Source organism: Acipenser ruthenus, chromosome 21 (genome assembly GCF_902713425.1).
Source record: "Acipenser ruthenus chromosome 21, fAciRut3.2 maternal haplotype, whole genome shotgun sequence".
NCBI classification, from domain to species: Eukaryota; Metazoa; Chordata; class Actinopteri; order Acipenseriformes; family Acipenseridae; genus Acipenser; species Acipenser ruthenus.
Window position 1 is genome coordinate 5,940,942 of NC_081209.1, and position 21,307 is coordinate 5,962,248.

General features: G+C 36.2%; 1 protein-coding gene across 11 annotated transcripts in view; it reads right to left on the minus strand.

Annotated features, from left to right (window-relative positions):
* The window catches only part of LOC131699048 (splicing factor, suppressor of white-apricot homolog), a 38,878-nt gene that overhangs the window by 5,491 nt on the left and 12,080 nt on the right, over positions 1-21,307 (minus strand). For 9 of the 11 annotated variants that reach the window (XM_058994590.1, XM_058994588.1, XM_058994592.1 and 6 more), the window contains 8 exons: positions 20,397-20,637; positions 20,021-20,152; positions 19,369-19,462; positions 12,544-12,691; positions 11,408-11,620; positions 9,610-9,800; positions 2,973-3,220; positions 628-768 (listed from right to left, as the gene is read on the minus strand). In XM_058994590.1, the coding sequence (XP_058850573.1) occupies positions 628-768; positions 2,973-3,220; positions 9,610-9,800; positions 11,408-11,620; positions 12,544-12,691; positions 19,369-19,462; positions 20,021-20,152; positions 20,397-20,637 (1,408 nt within the window). The remainder of the gene's footprint in view (positions 1-627; positions 769-2,972; positions 3,221-9,609; positions 9,801-11,407; positions 11,621-12,543; positions 12,692-19,368; positions 19,463-20,020; positions 20,153-20,396; positions 20,638-21,307) is intronic. The other 2 variants (XM_058994589.1, XM_058994598.1) reach the window with 1 other exon arrangement.

Sequence of the window (21,307 nt, forward strand, 5' to 3'; positions counted from 1 at the left end):
TTACAGTTCTGACTTCTTTGATCTAAACATCCATAAAAAAAAAAAACATCTGAATGACTGTGGTGAGCCACCTATCTTAACTGTATTGAAGTAATATCCTTTCTCCAGATAAATTTGAGGACAAGCCGACTTATTTGTAATTAATTACATCTGTTCGTTGTGTGCACAGGATCCTAAAGTTAAAATGTGATGAAGATTTACTACACAGTGTTACGATGCACAATTTTCACGAGCTGAAGCACGGAGAAAAAGTCTCAGAATAAGCCAATCATTTTCTAAGTGCCAGTCATAATTTCTTGCAGAAAAGATTGAAACCTTCTGAAGCATGGCCTACATCAGTTTCTCCTGCTCACTCTTCCGATCACAGAAAATGTTAAGAACAAATTAAAGAAAAAGGGGGGGATCCTTCAGATTCAAAAACAATAACACTCTCATAAAAAAAAGAATACAAGTTGCTGTCCTGATGTTTTTTGTGAACCGATAAAACTTTACTAGAAACACCTGCAAAAGGCAGTATTTTCATTTGGGACTGAAAGGTAACACACTCCTTTAAACACATTTTAAAATCTGTATGGGGCACTGCATCAGAGCAAATAATACTAATAACAACAAAGACTGATACAGCACCTTGACCTTGAGCGTTTCTTGCTGAAGCCTGGGCCGTTACTGATCCGATAAGCACTGGGGACACATCTCTCCCTTTCTTTTTCCTCACATCTTCTTTCTGAAGAGCGATCTCGTCTTCTATTGGGAGTCCTTGACCTGGATCTTAACGACAAGGCACAAAGTGGTCGATACAGGGTTGAGGGTTAAATGCATCTAATCCTCAGCCTCACAAAAGAATTCCATGTGGCACAGCCTTACACAGGAGATGCATAAACTTCATATTTACCACTGACCGGCTTTGAAACTGATTTTCAGGAGTTACATGTAACATATGTCCATTAACTGTTTAAAATCAAATTCAGGCAACTGGTTCTCAAGATATAGCCTTAAATACAGCAGTATGGAGAGAGAAGAAAAAAAAAAAAAAAAGGATGATCAAATCTGTAGCTAAAAAGCCACGACAGCCCCCAAAAAGTTTATAGATGCTGTACTATGAACCATACAGAACGATCCCCTGATCGGGGGGGGGGGGGGGGGGTGCAAATTGAGGTTTGTAAAGCAAGCCATGATAGAACTGGATTAGTTATACTTTACAAATTGCATTTTGTTTTATAACAAAGCTGTCTATTAACAATAAAAAGAATACTTAAAATGATGTGCATGCTTCAGATGACTTCCCTTTAAAAGCACCACCTCAATGTGGCTGAACCATGGCACTGACCTTTACACATCCCTTTTATGAATGCAATAATTACACTGGAATACAAACCAACCAATTTTAAACCATTTTGCATTTCACAGAACAGACTGATTTTGTAAAAGTGTTCCTAATTCCTCAAGGATAAACAAATGAATATTACTGCCCAGATAACATTGGTATAAAAGAGAGTCCTTGCTGATTTCAGGTATGTATACTGAGAAGATGAAGACTATTATATGCATAACAAAAAATCACGGTTGTGTAGTACAATTAAATAGCACTGAGATGCATACTAATGAACTATGATTAAAGTATGAATGGTTTGTTATGACTATAATATTTTGGGTACTGTTTTGTTGTTTTTGTTTATGAATAAGTGTTTCATATAAAACAATAATGCGTAGAGTGTTAATTTCACAATAGAAATCCATAATCTTTATAAAAATATATATTTCACAATATACATATATTGTTTGAATTATATATACATTTAAATATATTTTATGTTTAAGCTTCATTGCAGTTCTCTTCTTATGTGAAAATAACTAAATATCAGTTAGGTAATTCACGACTGTGATCAAACCCTTTTGTTTATAGGGACAGGCTTATCTAACGAGAATGGTTTCACTATATAACAAAAAATAACTGCATTAGGGTAAACTTAAAGTACTGCTGTTCAACGTATCTTAGGAGCTGTAACTTCTGCATGGCATTTCATTTCCAAGGCTCACAGGAAATTAAAAACAGCCCATGTATACGAGAGGGAAAATAGGCCAAAGTAACTGGCACAGGCAATGCTTCAACATTCATCTTAATACAAGAGATGACATCAGACAACACAGATATTTGAAAGCTACCACAAACTGTAATGCCTTGTCACCACAAGGAAGATAATGCATGACTAATGCGTGCCAATTAGCATGTCTGTAAAATCCTAAATTGCTAAACCTGTTAAAGAGTCCCATTATGGGCCGCTCCAAATAAAATAAATATAAACTGTGCAAATGCCTGTTTTGTAATATCGTTACCACTCAGAAAAGGTTAAACATCACGGTCAGGTTAAGCTCAACACTAATTCATCTGTTGGCTACTCTTTAGGCACCTCATCCACTTTGTCCCTACATTAAGTACTATAGCTTCATAATACGCTACTAAGCCAACTGACCAGTTCTGCTATTTATTCATGGTCACAATCTCAGCTTAGCTTTTTACAGCTTCTTGGAACCGACTCATCCTCGGCTCCAATATTTCCATTGTTGTTGACCTGTGTAACTGTGTTCTCACGGACATTCCGAGTACCGCAAACGTTCTAAAAATAAAGGAAGTACTATGCTATATCCACTATTTTCATTTCCATTTAATCTCCTATTGAGACCGTTAGACCTTTCTTCAGTGTGGGGACACAATATCCTGTTTTTATATAAACAGTTAAAAAAAAAAAAAAAAAGATAAAGTAGAAAAAACAAACAGATTAATAAACCAAAAAGTGCTTCTATAAAAAAAAAAAAAGTTATGCTGAGTTCGAAGTAACTATATATTTTTTGAAAATAACATGTAATTTGGCTCATAGATTTAAGCCTTTACTATTGAGAAGTGTCTTGATTAAAGCTTGAGTCTGTGATTACTGGACCATGCCACCTGCCATACACTAAGATGATGGACTAACCTTGACTTCCGTACAGTCCTGTAGGCACTTGGAAGCGCGTGCTTGGCTTTGGAACGTGAGTGGGATCTGGAGCGGGATCGAGATCTGGAACGAGACCTCTTCTTGTGCTTTTTCTTTTTCTTCTCCTTTTCTCGATCACGCAAGGAATCTTTCCTTTTACCCGACTTCTTGTTGGAGGATTTTGATTCCACCGCTGTGAAAACTTTTGATCCAACGGATGTGGCGGCAGAAACTTCAACAATCTCCTGCTGGAAAAAACAAAAATGTTTTCTGTTTTAGGGTATTAGGAAGGTAAAATAAATACATGCTCTCTAACAGTCATGTATATATTCGTCTTGGAGCAAGCAACACCAACACCATCCTACAAGTAAATAATTGTTAAAAATAAAAACATGATTTGGTAAAACTTTGTAAGAATACAAACTCCAAATGCACACCTACAGGTTCATGACGTGGTTAGAAATCTTCCAAAATGAAAAAATATAATTCCTACACACTATTAAGTAGTCTGGAATGAATGGCTCAATTCTTCCCCAAAAGAAAAACGAAGTGTTACAGGATAGGAACTTTAAACGTTTTATGTTCAAGGTAGATAATTGTAGTGTTGGTGTTTCAAAACCTCTCAGTTTAAATAGCCCAAGACTATCCACTTGGCTGTAGAAAACATGTTGATTCCCTGCATCTGTTCAGATGAGATATGTGAAACTGCAGGCTTTCACCTTCTTAACGGAAGATTCACGACGAGGATCTGAGAAAACACAATGAGCAACGCTAAGCCTTACAACCCGAGCTAAAGGTCAGCTTCAGGAGTTATTGTCTGTGTCAGTCACTGTACTTTTCATACACTGCAGCCTCCCATCAAGAACACAATACTTCTTGTATCTAATCCCTAAAACACCCCATAGCACACATTAAAGTAGGATGTATAGATCTGAAAGGCTCATTTAATAAATACTGAGTTGAAGAGTAATACTTCATCAGCTTTTAAGCTCATGTGGTGTCAAGGATGAAAACAAACTTTGCTATATGAAGTACCAAATCTAATGGAATAAAAGCTTCTATAACACACCAATATACTGCATCCAAAAAACAAACAAACACTGCTATAAAAACACTTCAAACAAGATGTATTAACTTGTTATTACTTTTGACAAAGGTAACGCCAGGATTTATAAGTGATATTAAAAAAATAAAAATACAAAAATGACACTATTATTGATTAGCCAGTGCTACAGTGAATCCTTTACCAAAGGGTTACTTATTCTTGCCATAATTGTAGAGCAAGGGGATATAGTTGTAAAACATAAATCAATTGTTAATGTTTCCTTTGGGTTACCTTCTGGTTTCCCTAGATTTTCATTGTCTTCAGTTAAAGACTAATAACAGTCAATTAATTTAATTTCAGTTATTTACATATTTAGAAATAGGGTAAATAATATATTGCTTTGAGACAAGACAATTAAAAAAATTATAGAGGTGAATAGAGGCAAAGCATTACATTTTTAAAGTCAAGGTGTCATATTAGTTTTTTTTAAGCTTTGGCTCACAGTTCAATAGCAATATAAATGTTTGTATTACTGCTACCATAATAGGTGCAAGATAAAACATACTAGACATGCTAGAAAATCTAAAAGACTGATTATCACTTGTTTGTGTCTTTCAATTACATTTTAATACTTCCAAAATCTATTGATAAAGCCACCAGAAGTTACAAACATTAGGGTAAAACTATGACCATAATATTTAGAAATAAAACAAGGAAACTTTTGTGTGTGTGTGTGTGAGAACGAAAACAATATTTACCTCTTATACTGAGCTTCCCATATCAAAACAGATATACATGTCCTGCTCAGGTTATTCAAATGCGGGGTCATTTCAGCAGTTGCACAGCTGCTGCTAACGAACATAAATCGACTGTGCCTCTCAATGCTGAGAATTAACTGTTTAAGTATGACTCTGCCTGACCTCTCCTCTGGGGGTTACTGTACCACCCCCAAGAAATCAAAAGGTGTACAAACCCTCCAGTCACAAGCAAAAGCTCCTGCACACACTCATTAGTTACAGTGTGCTGAGGAAGCTGCACATGGAGGAGGAGGAGGAACACAAACACAACAGGGCAGACATAATTAACCAAATAAAGTCACAAGTGTTACTGTATAGACACTTAGACGCCAGTATTAGTTCTTAAATTCCTTCTTGGACTTTAATCTCATGTTCATGTTTTTTTGTAACTGTCCGATAGGTATAAAACTAAATTAGGAGATCCACATTAGGGTCCATTTTAATTATATGTAAAAAAACAAAACAAAAAACGTTCATTGTAACATCTATAAAAAATGATGTATTAAAGTGTGGTCCAGTGGTTAAAGAAACAGCCTTGTAACCAGGAGGTCCCCGGTTCAAATCCCACCTCAGCCACTGACTCATTGTGTGACCCTGAGCAAGTCACTTAACCTCCTTGTGCTCTGTCTTTCGGGTGAGACGTAATTGTAAGTGACTCTGCAGCTGATGCATAGATCACACACCCTAGTCTCTGTAAGTCACCTTGGATAAAGGCATCTGCTAAATAAACAAATAATAATAATAATAATAATAATAATAATAATAATAATAATAATAAAGTGGGTGTGTTTATGCAAATGATCACCAGGAAGGGACTGTTCACATTTGTTTTTGACTCTCTGTCTAAAGTCCCCTTAATATCCAATACAATTCGCACTGAATCCTTTACAGAGCTACAGTATAAATCCAGGACACTGGGCCTTATAAAAGATCAACTCAGCAGGGATAAAGATCCGGAGTTGCGAATGCAAACCAACAGTAGATCCAACAGTCCTAGCTTTTGTATATAAATAGGTTCTGCATATGTAATGACTTTGGTTGTTGCATCTTGCGATTCCATTCCAAATGCTTGTCTCACATGATGTGTTAAAATAGCTTTGACACATTGTAACAAATCTGCACATTCAAATTAGGTAACACTGATTTAAAAAAAAAAAAATATATATATATATATATATATATATATATTCTTCCAGTGAGTTCCCCTCCCCCAACATCAACACAGAGATGTGGACAAAAAATAAAACAAAAATCTATAATAAATTAAATAACCTGAAGCCTGAAAGGTCTGTAGCCTTTGCAGTACACTGAAGCCGACAAACGATCACAGTTCAATTGTGCCCAGCCCTGAGAGAGTGCTAATTGGTATATTCACAGGGGAACCACCTCGCTGATTACTGTAAAGAGAGGCCTGGATGAAGAACCCATGCTTAATTTCCAGCAAAGAGTCTCTCTGTAGATGGATGGTTATGCTGTTCATCAATCTGTCACAGTCAGGTCAACAGATGAGCAAGAGGATCTGAGCTCACACTCTCCTTTAATCATGTCAGCGCTGAAATGAGAGATGCTGTGCTGTCAGACACAGGGAGAGAGCCGGCATGCACCTGCTGCTTCAACTGAATCCTATTCTCATTTCATTTTAGCACAAGCTTCCTGTATATATATATATATATATATATATATATATATATATATATATATATATATATATATATATATATATATATATATATATATATATATATATACACACACACACAGAGGAAGGGATAAAGATCCAGAGTTGCGAATATATATTATTTCAGAAGACCTTCAGCTTGTTCTTTCAAAGGTTTAACAATTAGTGCATGCTTTTGTCATAAGCAAGTTGGATCCATTTCCCTAAATGAATAAGCTGACAAGTGTCCTTGTTTTTACAATTTTATATCAATTGCAGTCCCCCAGGACTCCTTCACACAGGAGATTTTATAACTAATGGGTATTATTTGGGTCATATATTATAAACCTAATGTAATCTCTTACTGGAGGCAATATTTGACATGGCTCTATGTTAACTTAAGGCAATTATACTACTAGAAAAATGAAACATAACTGGATCGGATTTCAAACAAAATACACAAGTACTGCCACTAAGCAAACAGTAGCGTGATGCAGCTCATACGGACCTTTGAAGGAAGGCCTTCAACTTAACGTTGCTTTTTCATCACACACCTATTTAATATCTTGTTTCTAGCTGCGTTATCATATGCCATTATTTTTATATGTTGTGAAAATTCCAAATCCAATTCAGCAAAATGTGCAATTTCTGACTTACTTTTCTAATACACATTTGCTAATTAACTAACACACCATATAGATTAACTATAAATAAAATGTTATTTAAACCAGTGCTGTGAAAACAGAAATCACAGATTTTATATTGTGGACCATTTTCGGTACAGCAGGAAGCCAGCTGTAATGGCTTTGAATTAGAATCTGCTTTAAACACTGCAATCCTTGTTAAGCTTGCAGTTAACATCAGTATTAGTCAAGATTACGACAGAGATAGTAATCATCATACAGGATTGCAGGGCAGACTGGCATCCGGTGAAGATTTTTGTTAGGATTACTTTATGGGGTAACCACATTTGAGTCCTTCACAATACAGGAGGGAAAAAATGACACCAGAAGCATATTCCTCCAGTTGTAGGATATTGCATTGTAGGTCAAGTTTACTTATGTCAAAGGGTTTGGTCTTTAACATCTGGAAACCAAAAAGACCACAATAAGGCAGACACATTTAATTAATAGGGCAAAGCGAGTTTCCCAAACACTACCAATATGAAGTCTGTGTATTAATAATATTGGTCTTTTGAGATACAAGCAGTGTCGCCATCAAAGAATAACCATAAAGGAAGCTTTCTGTAATGTTCTCGTACGTACTTCACTATATAAATAATGGACATACCTTGCTCGCTTAAGGGACATAAAACATGATGCATCTATCATCTTCATCATTTACCATAGCCTATGAACACAACTTCCCCTACAGAAGCCTGCAAAACACAGAATAAAATCGACTCCAGTAATCAAAGTGACTTAAATGCTCGGGATGTTAAATGAAGCCCTGCTGACAAAGTCTGCCGTCAACAACCTCTGATGGATCACTATATTTTTTCTGAAAAGCAGGACACGTTTCATAAGGTCGGGCTTACAGAAAGGAGGATTTAAATACAATGAAAGTGTCAAACATCAAAACACTGTTATTCAGACTCTTACTTAAAACCTCAAGTGGTTCCTTTCTACCACAGCAGTATACCAAATGTAATATATTTTTACATTCTAATACAGCAGTGCAGCTTTTTCCAATAAAACACCACTTTGTTTTCTGTAAAAGCAATCTGTAAAAGGATTTTTTTTTGTTGTTGTTGATTTTTCTTCACCAATACATCATATTTATACTTAATCATTTTCCATTAGCTTGTACAAAGCACTGGATAACTATTCCATTATAAGCCCAATGGCATTGACTTTCTTTTTTTTTTTTTTTTTTTTTTAAAGTTCTTTATCATCTGCAAATACAAATGCCCAACCAAATAAAACTGACTGTTAAACAAATGTCAGCTTTTATTCCTTAGTATTTCATGCATTTTTTTTGTCAACTGCACATTTCAATATCCTTCTATTTAGAAGCAGCAAGCTATTCATTTGATTATTCCCCTTTGCCCTTTCATTAGCATATGGTCATGCTTCATTTCAGTGGCTCTTTGGAGCTTGTTAGGCCCTCTCACTGCTAACATCAGACAGTAAAATGTTGTGTGCAGTTCCTGCAAAGGACACTCATTTTCAAGGCTTTTACATAATCAAACAGTGTCAGATAAGGGTAAACTATCTACGCCATTCCAAACACATGTAGCGCAAAAACACAATCACACACATACGCTAAGCCGATAACCTGTTAACATGGTGTGTTAAAGATGTACCATTTCTGGATTTATAGTATAGTTCATCTAGGGGTAATCTAGTTCAGATTGCATGTTGCTGTTGAGGGTTTGTGCTTTGGGTCTGAAAGTGACTGAACAGAACATCCCGTTATAATATCCCTTCCTGGTGGCATCTTCTTTATAATGCACTTTCGAAACTCCAAATTCACATGTGTAATACGCACATAAAGTGCCAAAGGTCAGAAAATCACTGACATCCTGGCTTTTCAGTGATCAGTAACCAGACAGCCTTAATACAGATCGACATATTCGTTACAGTTGGGTCTCTTACAAAGAGCTGGTTAGAGCACACAAGTGCTTCCTCTCATTGCCTTTGCCATTAAAAGCAAGAAAAACACACATTTTGATAGCAAGCGTACACAACGTTCACTTTACTGTGTTATCGGCCCCCGAGCAGCGTTGGGATTTACGGATAGAATCCTGCTGAAGTTTGTTTTAATCTTTTTTTTTTTTTTTTTTCTATAGATGCTTTCTGTGGACCAATGGCCACCACTTGAAGTCTTTTATTTCTACCAAATGTCTACATCTGTACGGGTGAGCATTATTTACCAGGCATTTTAACTAACTCTACCACATTTTTTGTGTTGACCCGTTTTGCAAGAAATATTTCTCACTCATAATTTTGTAGTTGTGTTGGCAGAGGACCAAATCTCTGCAGCTTCTTAGCAGAGTATGACAGGTATTAGTGACACAGACCAACACTACTACTACTACCACTAATTAAAAAAAAAAGAGTTGTCAATGTATTTTTCCTTTAGGGGTGGAAATTGTAATATCTGGAAGCGGTACCAATTCCATTCACAAATCCTAACCTCTGCCTGAGCAGGGCTGTCTTCAGCTTTCTTCGCTTCAGGTTCTGCCAGCGGATTTTTGAGGTTCTGCAAGAAGAGGGCTGCTTTTCTCTTGCGCTCTGCCTGCAGCTGTTTCTCCTTGGATTCCTTTGAGGCCTGGGCTAGCTTCTCCCGGGCTGCAGCTGACAGTCTGTCCTCCAGCTTCTGTTTAGCTACACCAAGAACACATTATTCATTATTTCCATATGACAAGCTCAACTAAAACAGAAGAGAGCCAAGAAACGTCCACGTCTCCCCTACCATACACAGCAACTCTCACAGCTGGGTTAAAAATCCACTTCATTTGCCAGAAGCTTTACTTTGCTGTATAGGCATGGCTGTATTTTTTTTTCAGTATCCAAATGTATTTTTCATTACTAGTCATCTTTATTATATTTCACTAGCTTGATTTTTTATTATTATTATTTATTTTAAAATGAAGATGTACCCTTGGACAACAATGGGTACGATTAAGTAAATCAAGCTTTTTTGGTTTTGTAATCTGTAAATGATTTTTGAGATTCATTGAATCAATGTGGGGTACAGGATGTCTTGGCATGACATTGAGTTAGTTAGTAACCCAGCTGACTACCATAGGCTCCATCCCTTAAGACATATTTACTGTAGTGGGCATTGCTTTCAAGGAAAGAGCTTTCAGAAGTGTGATTACATTTTAGGATGTTTTTTGGAGAATGAAGAATGTTTCACAAGTGTCTTAAAACGAGGTCTTGGAATAACATTTAAATGAATATTCAACAGGAAAAGACAGGATAGTAAAGTAGTATCTGTAATCACAGGAAGAACCTCTAATCCTTTTAAACCGTCAATACAGATTAGGTTTCAGCTCCGGGATCAATACCATGCAATCTAATTCAGTTTGTCTGTAAATGCCTGCTGCAATGCTATTTATTTTACCTATCAAAGGCCTTTACTCTGTCCCATTTTATTAATCCAATTACATAGATGGTTTTTGTATTATTTACAGTACCACCTGAACAAAACCATTTGACTTACATTAACAATGATTTTATAAGAAAATACAATACATAAAAATGTGTAACTTGCATCTTGCCAAAAACAGATTATTCCTGTTCCTCTGTGGCAATTGTAATTACTTACCAAATCTTAAAAGCCATTTAGATGGCCTACTGTAGGAGTTAAAATTACTACACTATGAGAGTGGCTATATGTAAAAAATATTTTAAGTGAATACATTCATTACTATTAATGGTCACGTCACATGCTGATGTATTCCAAGTAAATATGACAGAAAACGATAAATGACTTTGAATGTGTATTAGTGAATAGAAGTCGTACGTCTATCAACTAATTTAAACACTGATGTGTTTTAGAGTTTGGGTACTTGGAAAGATCAATCTTGTGCATTGGCACATTACATACACACATTATACAGAACTCTAGCCAATTAGGGGAGTAAAAAGACATGGGATGTACTCTAGCAAGATTTAATTTTTGCTCTTTACTAACACAGATGCCATTGAGAACTCACTTTTCTGAAATACCAAGAAACTTATTACAACTATATTATGACAGGATATGCCAGGCATAAGTAACATTTTTCATTAACTGACTATATCATGACATTATCAATTACCTAAAGTTTGTGATACAGAATCCTATTTTTTTTTTTCCCGGGATAGAAATGTGAAGGAATGTGGAAAAACACTATTTAGCATTCCAGGTTTAGTCTGGTTTGGAATCCTGTCCTGAACTCATGTGCTACCCAAAGCAAACCCCTCCAAACTGGCAGGATGCTTACCCTGTTTTGCCTCCAGCTCCTCCGGTGTAAGCTGTGGTTTCTTCTCCTCTATAACCGGAGCCTCCTTGACTACCCCAGAGCTGGGGTTCTCTTGACCATCCTTCTCCCCCTCCTCTTCGTCACTGTCGTCATCCAGCTTCACTCGGTTTTTCTCAAGCGGAAGGAGATCATTTTCTTTCGCTTTGATAGCAAAACTTATGGGGGCAAAGGAGGCTAAGAAGAAAACCCACACAGTTAAAATCCACATATAAAACCAGTGACCCCACTGAGGGCATTGTTATTTTTATGGTGGCAAAATTCATAAGAACCAAAGTCAAGTAGACAAATGATTGTCGGCTTAAAGTTATGAATGCATTGTTCTTTTTATATACATCTGTTATCAAGTGTTATCAAAGTCACTACGGTTTTGGTGTATAAAACCATTTAAAACTATTTACTAGATCAATATAGCCATTTACACAATTAAAAATGAAAACCTATCATTCCTCCTTTTCTGTTACACAATGTAAAACGTCCTAAAGTACATGCGCTATGGTTCCTCGTTTCTGTAAACAAAGAAGCACCTTCCCCTGGGTAGATCTGCCTTCTACTTTGGAAAATGCTCATCGTGGGATTAGGACAGATGTAAACTGACAATTACAGCAAAGAAAGTAAAATACCAGTGGTATATCAAAAAGGCCTGTATAGTATATGGTTATCTGTTGTAATTCCTAGTGATAAACCAAATATAAAATAAAAACGACTGTCATGCATCAGGGCTCCACAATGGTATTACATTTCAAACATGTATTTCCAATATGACAAATTTATGGTGGTTACTTCTAAATTGCCTATTATAATAACCCAGATGGCTAGTTAACAGCATTTATGTCACATGCAATTTGAGAACTAACTAAAATTACATTACATTGATTTTTTTGCTCATTAGGCTGCATCTTCCTAGCCATTACATTTTAAAGCATCGACTGGCGTGAACTACTGTATTAAAATCAAGGACAAAAATAAAATAAAAACAACTCCTCTATAGGTACAGCAAGCTTAAATAAAGATACAGCTTAAAGTTTGAAGACTGAAGAAGATTCCGTCATTTAGGTCATGTAATGAACTCTCCCTCCAACACAGTTTCCAGCACATACCTTTAATTAGTTTGCCCTCATTAGCTGGTATATCAGATGAGCAGTTTGCTGCCTTGGTTATCAGGCTTTCTGTGTCTGAAATGCTTAAGACAGCCGATTCTTGAGGAGAAACAGACGTTTCGTTTTCAGAATCTGAAGCAGTCAGGCTCTGAAAAACAAATACAAAAAATAAATCACCCGAAGGCTAGTATTGTAGGCTAGTGAATGTGCAGTTCTAGAATTGCTGTCATTATTAGTATAAAGGCAAGGGGAAATCATTGAGGGAGAATATAGAAGATCCACTGGGAATTGAATAGCTTGTGTCAGGAAAGAAATGTTCTCCAGGTCTTTAACAACTACAACACTGAAGAATCCCCTTAATGTGAGCCCTGTGCAGGCTACAGCAGCCTCAATAAAGGTGTCTGAAAGGATTTGTACATCCTTCTATGAAATCAACAAGCAAAGATTACTACAACTATCAAGTTTAAAGAGCAGTTCCATTTTCAAACAGGTTAGCCATTTCCAAACTCTGAGCAGTCATCTTAGCGTTACTGTTTAATTCCCATTCTTCTCACATTTGATTATTTTCCAGATATGGTATGGAAATGTGGTTTACTAAAAAAGATTAATTCTCAATTCTTTGCAAGCATAAAATAGAAATGACTGCTTTATTAATCACAGAATGAGGACTGCAGACCATGACTGCAGAGCTTAAAACAGAAAATAAAGTTTTTTTGATTTTGTATATAATGCATTTGATAACAAACCAGACATGCTTCTTTATTAGACTTTAATGTACAAACTAATATAAATATTAACTGAACACGTACATTTCTTACTGTACCTTGTTCACAATGTATGTGACTGGTACAAGGGGAATGCATTGATTTTTGAAGTCATACAATGCAGTATTCAGTGGCAGTTATTGATCTAGTAAAGCAATTTCACAAGGACGTCAAGAAATCTTACACGGTTCACTAAAAAATATCCCGTAGATTTAAGAATGCTTCACATAAGATGCATTATAAATGACACTTTAATATCGCACCTTTACATAGTTAAAGGAGCAGAAAGCCTAGGTTTTTTTTTATAAACGAATTAAAAAAACGTATGTCAAATCCAAGATGTATAGCAGATGCACCTTTCTGAAAATCTGCAGCCCTTGGCATTCCAACAGATAGAAGAGCATATTAAAGTCGGTGTATGCTGGCGTGCAGAACGCCCTAAGGAATTCAATATACGTCCTCAAATACAGTAACACCAAATAGAGATGAATGCCAGATAAGAGAAATTAACGGACAAGAAAAAAAGGTGTATACAATGTATACTTTTTTCCTTTTACATGGCACGTCATACATTTAAATGTATTAGATAGTTTATGTACAGAACATAGTAACTACTTCCCAAAATACCCCCTTTCAGGAAATCATTACATTTAAAAAGGGAATACAGCATTACAGTCCTCTTGCTGTAAATCCTTGTGCTCCAATCCACCCCTCCTTATTCCATTTATCCTGGTACAACACGAGACGTTTAAGGATAAACACTTCCTCTGTTGCAGCTTTAAAAGCCATCTTTTAATAAAGGAAAGATTGCAGTGATCTGGGGTGACAGCCTCAAAAGCACTTTGCTTTTATTATAATGGTTTTAGAAGTACTTTAACAATTGGTGCACTTAAGGACAGTACTAATTTTCGATTCTAAACAGGAGAACCACTACAAATTCTGAATTTAAATAAATCCGAAATAAAACTTTACAAAAAACACAAGGATGTGGGGAAAAATGATGCAAGGTATATAATAAAACACACTGCTGAAGATGCCAGCTGCAAACTTTGTCTGTTTGATCCTATTTTTTTACTTTAATGTAGTGATAATTACTTATCTGCAGCTAAAATTACCTTTTAATTAAATAAAGCAGAAAACAAGACAGCTACGTCCCTCTCTCTGTGGTGAAGGTGCTACTTGTCATAACAAGTTACTGTTAGCAGCCATCCATATCTTCAATTAATGTTTTGTAATGAAAACAGAAAATAAAAGCATGAGTCATTCATTTTAGTGACTCAACACATGCCCGCCCCAGTGCTAAACACCTTATTTCCTATGTCCTGCTTAAAACAGCAAGAGAATGGGAAAGAACAATGTCAAATACTGTATTCAATAACTGTTTTTTATGCGATGATAATCATGCATCTAAATTAGGATTTTTTTTTTGATAGTTTGCACACACATAATGGTATTTGTTTTCAAACTTAATTTGGGTATTTTAATAGTCGGACAGTCAATACATTTACTCAAATGTATGATTTTTCTTTTGTATTTAATTTATTCCCCTGTCCAATTGAGATGCAGCATGTTCCCAATGGGCTTGTCTGTCAGTTGTTTAAAGCTAACAGCATCTGCAAATAACATATCCATGGATAAGATACGTTGTTACTAGTGGACTGCTTTAAGACTACAGTATCTCAGGGACTTAAAAAAAAAAAAATATAATAATAATAATAATAATAATAATAATAATAATAATAATAATAATAATAATAATAATTTAATAGATTTTTAATGTTATTTATGATCAAATTACGTTGTTAATTCTTAATACACTGGTAAAAATGGAATCGGTCATTTTGAAAAACGGAATTTGCCCATTCCCAGAATGGAAAAATCAGGCGCCATAATTAATGAAGCAATTACCACGACGGGCATACTGTCTACTGTACTTGCAAGTCACAAGGGAAAAACAAATCGCTCTCAGCATTTGAAGCTAATGGAATCATCTGCGTTCAGTTCATACAGGCTGTCAATTACTACCACACCAATGGAAATTAGACATGAGTTGTACTGTGAAACAAAACAAAGCACTACTCATGGCATAGTGCAAGGGGAATGGTTGCTGCTGGTCCAGTGGTTAAAGAAAAGGGCTTGTAACCAGGAGGTCCCCGGTTCAAATACCAGCTCAGCCACTGACACATTGTGTGACCCACAGTAAGTCACTTAACCTCCTTGTGCTCCGTCTTTCGGGCGAGACGTTGTAAATGACTCTGCAGCTGATGCATAGTTCACACACCCTAGTCTCTGTAAACTGCCTTAGATAAAGGTGCCTGCTAAATAAACAAAGAAGATGATAATTAACAGTTAATGAAATAGGACTGAAAGTTATCACTGTGACCACAGAACAGTTAAGATGATACCAATAATCTGTGGTGACTGAAATAACTAGAAATGGAGGCTTTAGTGAACATACAGATCGATTTTATCTAATGAAAAGGAAATATCATCTCTAAATTGTTTTTTAAACCAGGATGTAAAATGTACTAAATGTGAAGAATACATCTCAAAGCGTGTGGTCTCTCATTACTATTAGCAGGGTGTTTTGTTTTTGTTTTTGTTTTTTAACTGGACAATACCCGTTAAGCTATAGAATGAAAATGTAGTAATACAAAAAATGCCTGCGTTCAGAAGCAGAAACACTGGATAAAAACTGAACTGGATGATGCATCTAAAAGGAAGAGCCGAGATCCTCCAAAAACCATTCACTCTATCTATAGATTGTCACTGTATCTAAATTCCATCGATGCTGTTAAACAGAGAAGGTCAAACAAACATATTGCAGCGTTTAAAGCAGCAATTTCTATCCTATTTCTATCTGCATTTGTCTCAATCTCAGAGTGTAACAGACAATCTCTTCGTCGCGGGGAGCAGCACAAAGGGAAACTAGTTTGTGAACAACAAAGCACCCTTGGAGGTATCATCCAAGGGGAATCTCAGATCACAGGGAATGGTTTGTAAAGATAAAGTAAAATGGATATATGAAAAAGACCCATTGTTAATATGGCCAAAGATTGAAACAATTGAACTTAAATGCCCAAGGATCCTCATTTTTTAAATGAGGGCCATAACAAAGAGCGTCTGCTGAAAGCCTGACAGCTTACCCTTCCTGCAATACACTTGACAGTGCATGACCGTACTACTAAAAAAAGACTTGTCTGCAAAATAGATGCGATTACCCCCAACATTTTATGTTCCTACTATAACCAAGACAAAATATGATATAAAAAGCGCACAACACCAGCCCACTTTATTTGCCATTTACATGCAGAGACTTGTCTGCTGAGAAATTGGTCTGCTGTTTACTTGCATCCAACAATGCAGAGTCCTCCCTCGTCACATTTCAATTCTGTACTTCACCAGCATGCCTGAACCTAATTGGAGGAACAGTAGAACACACAACTTTAAAAGCATGCTCCGAGGTCAAGCACAGTGTTGAAGTTAATAGTTGTTGGCAGCTGCATAAACACATTTCCTGACAATCATTTTAATGCTAAGTCATGATCTTTCTCTCATATTGACTGACATCATAGAATTTAGACAGATGGAATAAAAAAGACATGATTTAAAAATGCAGAAAACAGGAAGGTCAATTTATAAAAAAAAACAAAAAAAACCCACACCCCTTACATCTTCAAAACATGTTACTCAAAAAAGCCGAAAGCTGTATTAACAAAAATGGCACGAACTTCATAACCTCCTGCACAATGCGCCAACTACCTTCTAAAAATCTGTTTTTCTAATCAATCTGATGATCAAGAAAAAAAAAAAAAGCTACAGACTAATAATTCTACAATTCAAGCTACTGCTGTTGAATACCCTATGATTTTTCAAAGTGAATCAACCAACTTATCACAAATCTGTGAAAATCCTTAATGCTTTCCTCCTGTGGAGTTAGCTGCTTGGACACTTTGTTCAGCTTATTGTAACGCATGTAGCTTTACACACTTCCAGCCTTCATTTGCAGACCTAATCAGAAGTATTCCGGGACAGGACGTGCAAATGGTGTTGTTAAAATGCTAAGGAAAGGTTTTAAAGTAAATTGAAGTAATTAAATGTCGTAGGAGCATGTGTCATTAACAGTGAAGCTCTCTAGAAACGTAGAGAATAAATTATTTGACAGATTTTATAATATCCATAGTGAGTTACCTTAATTAACTATACATTAATTGCTAAATCCATTTAGTTGATCAACATGATTAATGAATTAAATGTGTGAGTCGAAGCTTTTAGTTACAAAACACAGGCTAGAAACCTGCAAACTGTCAGGAAAAAAAGGAAGAAAACAAACTATTTAAAAAGAAGTGATTCACAGCTTCATTTTTATGTTTCAGATTTTAATTGGGTGAACAGGGATACATGTACGGTTATTTAAATCCAGGGATGGATGGCTGGGGAGGGGAAACAGCTTAATGCACTGCACCATTTGTGCCTTGAGAATAATAATGACTCTGAAAGACAAGTGAGAAGGTAAAGGCATTCCCCTTAAAAGGTTTACTGCAACCGTGGGGGACAAAGAACTTTGAACTTAAATGCCTGAAGCAGTCAAGGGCAAGAATGGAGCTAGAGGGCATGATTACTACACACAGCCAAAGCCGAAGAATTGACATTGACAGTTATTAGAGAGTTAAAAACAAAACAAAATGTATGGTTTCGTACAGATTATTTTCTTTGTGAGCTACAAAACAGCTTATTTTGTTGTTCAATGCAAAAGGAGCGTCGGGCTCATTTGCTCTAATGACTAGCATTCTCTGTAATGGCTTTACAATGTCATACGTGGTATCTTCTACAGAAAAAAGTAGATTAAAAGGCACGACTTCATTATATATGTTCTCTGCGCTTTCTAAAATGAATCCTGGGCAGCAGTGTGGACTCTTGACCGGAGGGTCGTGGGTTCAATCCCCGGTGGGGACACTGCTGCTGTACCCTTGAGCAAGGTACTTTACCTAGATTGCTCCAGTAAAAACCCAACTGTATAAATGGGTAATTGTATGTAAAAATAATGTGATATCTTGTAACCATTGTAAGTCGCCCTGGATAAAGGCATCTGCTAAGAAATAAATAATAATAAATACTGTAGCTGCTGCTTTGTGTGTACCAACATCATCTCTTCTTAACAAAAGTGATGCATTGTATATATAACAAAAAAAAATCCCAAACCCGAAAAAAAACATAAGATTAATAATTTGATATTAACTTTAAAATGCTCATTTCACAAAACTGTATTGCGTTGGTTACAATGTTCTTGCCAAGACATATGCTTAAGTGTACGTAACTGTTTACAAACAGTATGCAAAGCATGGTTAACATCTGTATTTAAAACTGCCTTCCATTCATGCCTTTTCTCCATTTCCACTGGAATCAATGTGAACAACTCAATCTCATCTGGGTCTGTGGCTGTATTTGGACTGCCACAGTTTATAGTATATAATTCAACCTGCTACAGGATGTTTATAGGGGAAATCATATGACACTGCTCTCTCCCCACATTCATTCAGGGTACCCCAAATCAAAGAATATTACAGTGAAACAATAAATATCTGTGATAGGCCTAACCATACGTCACTGTGTGTCACTTACACATGGACGGCTTGCTATGTCACTTTTGTCAATAGAACGGCTAGACAGAAGCAATTTCTCTCATCAGCATTCCAAACTCGTAGCACCGAGAGCCCAATTTAAACCGCGATGATAGAAACTAACTGGACAGTTTTAAAATCGCTTTCAACTTGTCCCCTATGGCAGACGGAAACCACTTTGAGAGGGTAAACCTACAAAATGCAATTACTTCACATTTTCCAGCAACAGAAATCCCGAGTATCATCAAGGTTGTCTACAATGACAGAAATACCCATGGCCAAAGCCACTAAGAGTTTATAAGAGGGATTACCTACAAAGGCATTGCAACATTACTAAGCACAGCGACAAAGCAGCAATTTACCGTCTACCGTTGGACAGACTCTGCTCTCTTCATTTCCCAAAAGAAAGAATACTAGATTAGTAAACGTAAAAAGTGTACCTCTATCATACTGCCTCCTTCCTTCAGGCGGAAATACTGCTTCTTGAATTCATAATATGCATTATACTGGTTCCAGGGCTGCAGGAATTCAAACCTAACAAAGTGGAGAAAAATGAAATGAAACTGCTTCAGGCATCTGTTAAATGACCCCGTGTTTTAAAGCACAATTGGTCCCTGGGATGTTGTGTTTCTTGCTATAAACCAATATTTAGAGCAAGTTTCTGCCTTTCAGCCAGTTTGTATTCCCACATTTAAAGTTTTTCCTTTTCTCTTAGGCAGGTAGCTCATCATACCAGCCCAGTTTAGTTGTAATAGTGTCCTAGTTAAAGAATAGAGAACTGAACTACAATATTTTAAGCATTTCAACTACATGCCACTGTTGGTTTCCGTTAAGAAAGAGCTTTATTTATTTGTTTTTTACTGCTCTCCAAAAATTGGCAAACAAACAGCTATTAATAACATATTATTATTATTAATTTAGGACCCCCCCCCCTCCCCTCTCAAACAATATAGAAAATAACAAAAGATACAGCAAAACAAAACAAGAATATAGTTTTGGTAATACAATTTGAAAAGGAATGTGGATTTACCCTAGACCCCGACACATGGTACAATAAATTGTAGCAATATCCAGCACAGCCTTTATCCTCACCTTGTATCATTCTTGGCACGGACACTGGTTTCAAATTTTAACCCATTCCTTGCAACATACTCAGCAAGCTTGTCAATGACAGGCTGGGTGTCTGGAGGCGGGGGAATAATGGCAGCAACTGGGGCTTGGGAACTGAAAAACAAAAGATAATATAATTAAATGAGAAGTAGTTATATATATATATATATATATATATATATATATATATATATATATATATATATATATATATATATATATATATATATATATATATATATATATATATATATATAAACACACACACCATGTGTTTCTTTCAAATCTGCACAGACACATACAGTGAATAAAGGTGATTTTGTTAGCTACTACTATTTTAACAAGCTTAGTGACGCACCTTGTTGGCACAGTGGCTGCTTGAGTAGAAACTGTCCTACTGGAGACCTCGACTGCAGCCGGGGGAGGTGGGGGTGTGGTGCCCGGAGGGGGAGGGGCCACCACTCCTGAAGAGGTTGGTAAAATTCCAGCGGGCAGAGAGCTGTAGTAGGCGTTGACGTCTACCCCGGGAGGAGGAGGGGCAAGGCAGTAGGTCCCATCAGGCAGCATGTAGGACCCATAATACATTGCAGCTACTGTTGCTATAAAAAAAAAAAAAAGAAGTGTTGATTTCAACTAAATGTTATTTTTAAGCCACTGCTCAACTAATACTGACTGAAGAAATAGTATCTTCTGTTAAGCACAGGGGCTGTGCATAATGCTCATGTGCCATGTGTGTTGTATTATTAAAGTGAACAGATTTTTTTAATAGTCTACGGCAAATACAGAAGGCTTTTTTTTTTTTTAAATATAAAATACGATTAACACAATCATAATTTACAATTGTAATGTGTAATCATTGTAATTAAAACAGGTTACAATTAGACCATTAATAAACCAATCAAAAACTTTGAAGTGTTACAACGTGAGAAAAATAAAATATCCACAGCATTGTTTTATAATACAGCAAGCACTGTCGAACGTTTTTTGCCAACAAATTGTGACCAAAATATATTTGCTGACTAAGTGCCAGTAGTTGTGCTGATTTGCAAATAACGTCTCCTGACACTATGTATTCTTGATAGACACCCACCCCAATTTAGAAAGGTCAACCACAACAACCTTCGAGAACCAATTAAAGATTTATCCAGGCGATGGGATTAAACTTTTCAACTCTCACTACAAATGTTTAACTCTGTGCTGCTGCATAAGATGGAAAGAGGCAGCTACAAATGGGGTTAGCACAAGGCATATGTATCAAAACATTGGAGT